Consider the following 9032-nt stretch of genomic DNA (forward strand, 5'->3'; position numbering starts at 1 on the left):
ACTCACTCCGTGACCCCGTGGTCCTCAGTTTCCTTCAGACCCAGTTTCCTCAATCCCTTCACAGGGGGCTGTAAGGAAAAACAGTTTTTCCCTTCTCTGTACAACACTGAATACTTCTGGTCACCAAATGTGTGGGGATTTTCCCACACGTAATTCTCGGAATCTCAGGACACCAGCTGGGCATCCTACAATTCAACTCAATGCTGACACTCTCTGCCTGGACAAAGCATCAGATCCCACAGGTTAAGGGCCCAGTAAGACTGCCCCCTTCCTCACTTCAGACATGGGCAAGCCCAGGCTGTCACCTGTGCTTCTGACCAACCCGCTATAAATCAGAGGTTCCCATGACCCACTCCTCAGCTCCGATTAATTTGCTAGAGCAAAGTAAAAAAAAAAAAAAAAAAAAAAGAAAAAGGCAAAAAAAACCTCAAGGACTTCCCTGGCAGTCCAGTGGTTAAGACTCCGTGCTTCCACCGCAGAGGGCACAGGTTCTATCCCCAGTTGGGGAACTAAGATCCCGCATACCTCGTGGCATAGCCAATAAATAAAACTCAGAAAAACAGTTTTCTCACTAGATTACCAGGTTACTATCAAGGATGTAACTCAGGAACAGCCAGATGGGGGAGGTGCACAGGGCGAGGTATAGGGCAAGGGGTGCAGAGCTTCCACGCCCTTTCTGGGTGTACCACCCCCAGCACCTCCACGTCTTCACCAACCCAGAAGCTCTCCAAACCCAGTCCTTTCTGTTTTTTATGGAGGCTTCATTATACAGGCACAACTGATCAAATCATTGGCCACTGGCGACTGATTCAACTTCCAGCCCCTCTCCCCTCCCCAGAGGTCAGGGGGGCTGGGCTGAAAGTACCAACCCTCTAATCACAAGGTTGGTTACCCTGGCAACCAGCCCCCATCCTGTGTTTACCCAGGGGCTTTCCAAAAATCACCTCACTCACGTAACTCAGGTGTAACTGAAAGGGGCTTGTTCTGAATAACGAAAGATACCTTTACTGCTCTTATCACTTAGGATATTCCAAGGGTTTTAGGAGCTCTGTGCCAGGAAAGGAAGACCAGATACCTATTTCTTATCATAAATCACAGTATCACAGAGGCCAACAAGAGCTGCCATGTAGGACTGACCCATAAGGATTAAAAATGATACGTGTAAAGCGTCCGCACCCTGCTGGCAGCCAGTGCCGTGTTTATTACTAACACGTCTCAGGAATCTAAACCGATCAAGACGTGAAGGTCTAGATTTTTCAAAGACACTCACTATCGACCCCATTCCCAGTGAGGAGCTGAGAGGAGATAACCCCACAGGGAAGTTCATGCTCAGGTATGCCAGGATTCCCCCAGGGCCAGTCCTCCCACACTGAGGGAAGGAATGGTAGATGGTATCTGTGATAGACGGGCTAGAGATGGGTCATTGTGCAAAATAAAACCCACCATTTAACAACAACAAAGGCTTTCCAGGAGAGCTGAGCGGACAGACACCGGCCTAGGTTCCGGCAAAAATGGAGGTAGAATATTTTTGTCCTTGAGGAGTTTAAAGCTTGGAGAAGATGATCAAGTAAACAATAACAGGGGCTTCCCTGGTGGCACAGTGGTTGAGAATCCGCCTGCCAATGCAGGGGACACGGGTTCGAGCCCTGGTCCAGGAAGATCCCACATGCCGCGGAGCAACTAGCCCGTGCGCCACAACTACTGAGCCTGCGCTCTAGAGCCCATGAGCCACAACTACTGAGCCCACATGTCACAACTACTGAAGCCCACGCACCTAGAGCCCGTGCTCCACAAGAGAAGCCACCACAATGAGAAGCCCGCGCACCGCAACAAAGAGTAGCCCCTGCTCGCCACAACTACAGAAAGCCCGCATGCAGCAACGAAGACCCAACACAGCCAATAAATAAATAAATAAAGTAAACAATAACAGTTAAGTATAGTGTGACAAGCATGGCAGGAATTCCAAAAGACTATATATATACATATATGTATAGAGACACACACACACACACACACATACATAGACCCACACACATATATGTGTACACATATATATAGTATTTTGGAAAGCATTTAATGTGCAAACACATTTATAATTTAAAGAAAATGGAACTGTTGTTCATATGAAAAGATAATAAGTTACATCACTAAGATTTTTAGAGGAAGAGAGATAAGTAAAGTAGTGCTGACTCTTACCTGGGTATTGTCTGTATAATGAAAATATCTTGGCCACGAACAGATTCTTTTATTTCAACTCTTGTTTCTGAAAAATAAAAATGTTCTGCAGTTTGAAGAAAAGCTCCTCGTGGTGCAATAATTAGGCAGCAATCGGAGGGAGTAAAGGTGAGTCTAAACCAATGCTCTGCTTAGCGCACCAAAATAAATTCTTAAGAGACCTCGGGATGGCACGTACTTACGTAAAAAACAGTCAAGCTAAGGGGAGAATAAACCAAAGATAGGCTAGAAGGCAAAAGCCACAAACAAGTGTACGTAAAATCTCAGGGTCCAGAAAAGAACATCCGTCACTGAATGAACACAAGATGCTTAGGGAAAAGTACGCAGCGCATAAAGAGGCCGAAAGTTAATATCCTTATTATTCTTTCAACAAAGGCCGATGCCTCCTCTGTTCCAGGCCCTGAGCTGGGGTCCCAAAGTGGGGGACCTGGACCAAGGGGACAAAGACTGACTCAGGAGAGACAGTGCAATGCCAAAGGCTGGCAAACCCTCCAGGCCAATGTGCAGGAGAAAGACCAGCCATGATAAAAGAGAAAGAGGGCTGGGAACGATGGCCTCACTGCAGACTGGAACATACGGTGAGGAAAGGAGTACGGAACGTGCAAAGATGTGGGGCTGCCACCGTGCGCTCGGAAACACAGTGAGAGAGGAGAAAGAGACAGAGAGGAGGTCAGGGAGCTGACCAGGACCACACCACGCAGGAGTCTGGATTTTATTCCAAGGGGTGACAGCAGAGCCACTGGAGGACTCGTGTGATCACTGGCTACTGTGTGAGGACAACGGTGGCAAAGCAAGAAGGGCTGCTTGCGGGGAGCCACTCCAGTTGCTTCTGAAGCAGTCCAGGCAAGCGACAGACGGCGGGCTGGACCAGAGCAGCTGCAGTGGAGGTAGTGAGAGGCAGGCAGGCTTCAGATGGATTCTTGAATCAGAGCGCACAAGACGTGCTGACGGACGTGGTGAAGGACGAAGCAGGTGAGATGGGCAGAACTCGGAACCCAAAGGGCCCCACGTGATTGCTAAGGAGACTGGACCATGGCCTATACAATTTTAAACGGTAGTAAGTAAAAAATGTGTGCATTTTGGAAATATCCTGATGGAAGTGAGTAGAACAGACTAGAGAGGCTGAAAATGGAGGTAAGACGACCCGTTAAGAAGCTACTTTGACAGCATGAGAGAGAGCTAGGAGGCCTGGAACACGGATGGGAGGATGGAGAAAAAGGTCTTCCCTAAACCACCCTCTTTTCCTCCAGCGCTTCATTTATGAGAAACCCAAATGCCATCACAATGAAGGAAATTCATTACTGTTAAATAGGCTATCTCACCTATCTGCACTCATCTTCAGGTGTTTAAATACCGGCATCTCCTGACTTGTCCTGGCAGGGAAATTTCTCAAGTCACCAAGTTAAAAGTTGTGAGTGCGGAAGCTGGATGAAGGGCTGCTGGGGGTTAATTATAACACACGTGTAACTTATACACACCCCGGGAACATGTGCTTTCCATTACTACCCATTAAACTATCTTTCCCTCTTCCAATACTTTGCTGTATTATATTAGCTCCCCAAACATCAATTTTGTCTGAACTATCTCCTGTTAAGCTAGTGATACCATAGACAGTTATACCCTGGAAAGAGAAAAGCAAGTACAAAAATATGAATCCAAGGCCTTCAACTTTGCAAAAATAATTCCAAATTGTTTTTATACGAACTTGTCTTCGCAATGAGTGATGACATTATACGCTGGAACCCACCGGGGTGGGGGGTGGGGGGGGTTTTGATGCTGCCGCATTCCTGGGACACTGGCTAGAAACAAGTGCCTTTAAGCAATATCATTTAATGTTCCAGCTCTCCCCAGAAACCCAGGCGGCGGCAAAAACGGGTGACCAACCCAGGGTGAGGGTCAACAAGACTTGAGAGAAAAAAATGAGAGATAAAACTAACTCAAGGAAGTTTTTTAAATAAGTCATTACTATCTAGTACTGATTGCACTTAATGCCATTTGATGGCCTAATGAAACAGATAAATGTCAAAAGTACTCATCAAATACAGCACAATATGGAAGAAAAAACTTACTCTCTACATCGCTCCTTTTTCTCGTTCTAAAATGACAGGATATTTGCATTATCTTGGAACAGGAGGAAAGGAGACTTTTAAGGAAGAGCAAAGAAGTCAAGATTTAGAGGGACGAACGGCATGCCCTCTGTCCCAACTGTTAAAACAGAAACGTGGGGCTTCCCTGGTGGCTCAGTGGTTGAGGGTCCGCCTGCCGATGCAGGGGATGCGGGTTCGTGTCCCGGTCTGGGAAGATCCCACATGCCGCGGAGCGGCTGGGCCCGTGAGCCATGGCTGCTGAGCCTGCGCATCCGGAGCCTGTGCTCCGCAGCGGGAGAGGCCACAACAGTGAGAGGCCCGCGTACCGGGGAAAAAAAAAAAGAAAAAGAAAAAACTCATTTCTGTGTTACACATGATTAACATTCGCCTTTTAAAAACATGCCAGCCGATTAAACAGAGTTTAGAGAACAAAGGATGTTTAACAAATAAGTTTAACTTACCTCCATTGGTCTCTTGATAAACCACAGACTTCCCCAATTCAGCACCAAGACGCCTAAAGGAGGGGGAGGGGGAGGCAATTAAGAACGCTCTTTTTAAAAAACTCCAGTTCACAGGCATGTGTTTAACAAAAAGACTACAATAACTACACCAGCATTCTTTTACCAAAAAAAAAAAAAAATTTAGAAAATTTAATTCATTAAGAACTAAAACCTGCCGTCATTCCACAAGCAGCTTCCAGTGCTCACCAATCTGTAACACACTGCTTTACTGGGAAGAGCCCACAATCAAAGTTTAGTGTCTAGTTCCATTGTTTTTTTGAATAACAATTGTCTTGGAACATCAATACCCAACAAATACGTGGTTACTAGCAATAATTCCAAAACACACAAGCCCAAGGTAAATGCCTCAATTGTCAAAAGCGTTGCAGACTTCAGTGCCAATGCGAGTGCATTTGCACCAAGTGTGAATCGTGTCTGGATCCTGATTAGAACAAACCACGTGTAAAAGCCCATTTTGGGGACAACCTAGGAAATATGAACAAGGACTAGATACTAGATATCAAGGAATTAATGGTAGGTTTTTGTTTGTTTTCAGTTCTTATCAGTTAGCATTACCATTTTTATGAGTGCAATGATATAAGGGTGGAATCTGTTTAAAAACACTCCAACCAAGTGTACAACAGAATATTATTCAGCCTTAAAAAGGAATGAAATTCTGGTACACGCTACAATACGGATGAACCTTGAAAAAATGATTCTAAGTCAAATGAGTCAGACACAAAAATACAAATACTGCATGATTCCATTTATAGGAAGCACCTAGAACAGGCACATTCACAGTCACACAAAGCAGAACAGACGTCACCAGGGTCTGGGAGTAGAGGGGGAATGGGGAGTTAGTGCTTAAAGGGTACGGAGTTTCTGTCTGAAACGATTAAAAGATCTGGAAATGAATAGTGGTGATAATCACACAACACTGTGAATGTACTTAATGTCAGTGAATTGCACACTTAAAAGTGGCTAAAACTTAAAACTTTTCTGGAACAAACTTTTCAAGAACCAAATATAAAAACAAAAAAGCAAAACCGGGGCTTCCCTGGTGGCGCAGTGGTTGGGCGTCCGCCTGCCAATGCAGGGGACACGGGTTCGAGCCCCGGTCCGGGAGGATCCCACATGCCGCAGAGCGGCTGGGCCCCTAAGCCTGCGCTTGTGCTCCACGGCGGGAGAGGCCACAACAGTGAGAGGCCTGCATACCGCAAAAAAAAGGAGAAAAAAAAAAAAAAAGCAAAACCATTGACTATTTAAATCTGCCCTCCTCCCTCTGCTTTCTCTTACCAAGGTCAGTGTGGTAAATATGACCCAAGATAAACAAACACAAGCTTTATATTTAAAATCAGTATTTTAGTTGGCCTCAAAAAGAAAGACAAATAATCAGAGGTTAGAAATAGAAACTAGGTAGTAGATTGCAAAAGGACTGTTTGTTTTTTCTTTTTTACGCTCGTCTAATCTCATTCAAAACTCTAACTGAAAAGAACATAGGCATTACTGAGAAAATATGACAAAAGTTTCCCCTTTCTTCTACAGTTTCATCTAGAATTTTAAAATATCTTCATGCCATTAATTATCAACTCTGAAAAACCCACAGAACTCTAATGTAAGTTGTTTAAAATGTGAAAATGACTTTAAAAGTTAAAAGACAAGCTTATTTATTTTATAACAAGTTTATTTGCAAAGGGCTCAAAAGGCTCTTCCTTTACACTAGGGTTCTGGGATTCTTCACAAGAGCCAACTAGAAAAGAGGCCATTTAGTAAACATGTATTATTCAGAGGGCCACTACGAGCCTCTGCTCTGCTAGATGCTTGATCTGCTTTATTTTGTTCGTGCTCACAATGTTCTGGGTCCAACAGACGGAATTATCCCTATTTTACCAATGAAGTTCAGGAAAATCAAGTCTCTTGCCCAGGGCAAGGCTGACAAGGCCTTCAGACCCCAAAGGCCACTTGAGGCCAGAGGCTTCCTTAGGTGAAAAAGACAAAAAAAAGGCAAAGACTTAGACTGATCGAATCTGACTTACAAAATACGGTTAGACCATGGTTTCTATCACCAACTCCGACAAATCTGCTCCCCTAGGGTTGCCCTGTTCTCCCTGCCCTCCCCTACACCTCTACTTCTGTCGGTGCACCTTGCGTCTTCCACCGGCAAGGCCCTCCGGCCGCCCCCACCTACTGCACCCGCCCCGTCCGTCCCCAGTGTTGTAACTACGTGCGGGCCTCCGTCTCCTCGGGGAGACTTGGGAATGGCAATGACCAGCTTCAGAGGTCAACCCCAACCGTGGGAAAGGGAGCCAAACCCGGAGCCCCTCTCTCCAAGGCGCGCTAATCCAGCGATTACAGAATCCTCACCACCGCCTGGGAGGTGGGAGTGGGGAGCCGAAAGCGGGGCGAGCGGGGCGAGCGGTCCAAGGACCCAGAGGTGGGGAGAAGCCAGCAAGAGTCAGACGAACGCTTTTCAGCTGCAGAACTGGGGGTGGGGGGGTGATCCTCTGTCACCTCCAAGGGTTTGTCCAGACCTGAAACGGCAGGATTCTGCGACTCCCTCTCCCAGGGGCAGGACGATGGGGTCAAATTACCCCTCGCCCGGGTCGGGGAACGTGGAGGCGAAGAGGAACAAGACCGTCTCCCGGGAGGGGCCCCTCGGGACATCCCCGGCTCCCGCCCCTTACTCGGTGATGCGCTTGGCCAGCTCGGTGCAGGCAGCCGTGGAGTTGGCCGAGAAGACTCGGTAGCCGGTGCGGGCGGCGTTCATGGCCGGGCGGGCGGCGGGGCAGGCTCGCGGGGCGCGGAAAGCGGAGGACACGGAGAGCGGGGGCAGCAGCAGCAGCTTCTTGGGCATCGTCCGGCCCGGGGGCGCAGTTACAGCCGGCCCGCGGCGGGGCTGCACGGGGGAGCGGTAGGCCCGCGTAGGGAAGGAACCGAGAAACCCGGCACAGGAGGGAAGAGGTCAGAGACCCCCACCCTCCTCGTACAAAAGGCTACTAAGGGCTCTGGAGCAACCAGAGCTCGCTGCGACCTGCGCCGCAGCCACCTCAAAGCCAGTGACGACGGCACCGCCCCCTCCGGGAATCGAAAAGGCGCGGCTAGAGCACCCGCACAGTCACCATCTCAGATGAGGGCAGGGCAGTGGGCAACTCTCTACAAGCTTGTTTTCCGAGGGAAGCAGCACGGATTCACTCCGCCGCCTGATCTTGTCGCTCCACGGGAGTTCTTTTGCTCTCATCTTCTTGGGTGGTGCAGCCGGACTTGGTAGTGGTGCCAGCCTTTCCAACTTTTCCGCCAGGATCCAAAATGTCAGCCTCCGAGGTGGCTGACGATCTAGCTCTGCGCCTCCATGATAACACAGCGCCAGAGCCCTGCGAGGCGCATGCGCCGCGCTAGGCTGGGATTGCTTTGAAAAGTGGAGGGCGGGGTTATTTCCGGGTGGTTGCCTGGGATACTAAAATGCCCAATAGGTGGGGTACTCCTGAGCCTGATCTTTATTCCCCAAACTCCAAACTTGCATCTGCACGTGAGGCAAGGCTTTCTGAACGAGTCAAGGCACTCCTGCCAGTCTTTGCTCTCAATCAGAAAAGCCTTTATTCCTCCCCTTCCATGTGCTCCAGTCCCTTAAAGACCCACTCACGTCACATCTGCTCCACGGAGTCTTTCTAGATACTTCAGCCACAGTAAGCCGCCCTCGCCCGCTGGGCGGTACCGTGCGTGGCACCATGTATAGTTGCTTCTATTTTTATTTAGCTTTGTGAACATCTGTCTTCCCGACTAGGATGTAAGTCCTCCTAGGGCAAGATCGTATGTCACTTAGTTCTTCGTATTTCCCAGTGTCCAGGGCAGTGAGATGGGTTCCAGAGCCACGCAATCAATACCTGTTGAATGACGTCCAAGAAGAAAGTAAAGGGCAGGGAAGCATTTGAGTCACTAGTTATCAGTTGCCTCAGGATTGGGGAGGGAAGCTGATCTCCTGCTTCTCCATCTTCTGAGGACTCTGCCTGTTGTGACATTGGGCCTGAGGGAGCAATTGATTGTGACTCTCGTGTCACGAAGCCTCCGAAGCCTGCAGCTTCAGGATTTGGAAATTGAACTGCCCCAGGGCCTGTAGCAGCCTGACCCACATTCCAGCTGGTTCTCCAGAATTACTGATGCACCCACCCCCTCTCTCCTAGAGCAGGTGAAAGAGAAAAAGAAAGAAAAGAAA

General features: G+C 48.3%; 1 protein-coding gene across 1 annotated transcript in view; it reads right to left on the bottom strand.

The window, feature by feature from the left end:
- PRPSAP1 (phosphoribosyl pyrophosphate synthetase associated protein 1) overlaps nt 1-8066 on the bottom strand; it is a 31026-nt gene extending 22960 nt beyond the window's left edge. Inside the window, exons 1-3 of the mRNA XM_059996563.1 lie at nt 7507-8066; nt 4784-4836; nt 2197-2263 (exon numbers count right to left, since the gene is read on the bottom strand). Of these exons, the coding sequence (XP_059852546.1) occupies nt 2197-2263; nt 4784-4836; nt 7507-7676 (290 nt within the window). The 5' untranslated portion in view covers nt 7677-8066. The remainder of the gene's footprint in view (nt 1-2196; nt 2264-4783; nt 4837-7506) is intronic.
- Between the last annotated feature and the right edge of the window lie 966 nt (nt 8067-9032).

This window comes from Delphinus delphis, chromosome 19 (assembly GCF_949987515.2).
Source record: "Delphinus delphis chromosome 19, mDelDel1.2, whole genome shotgun sequence".
Classification (NCBI taxonomy): Eukaryota; Metazoa; Chordata; class Mammalia; order Artiodactyla; family Delphinidae; genus Delphinus; species Delphinus delphis.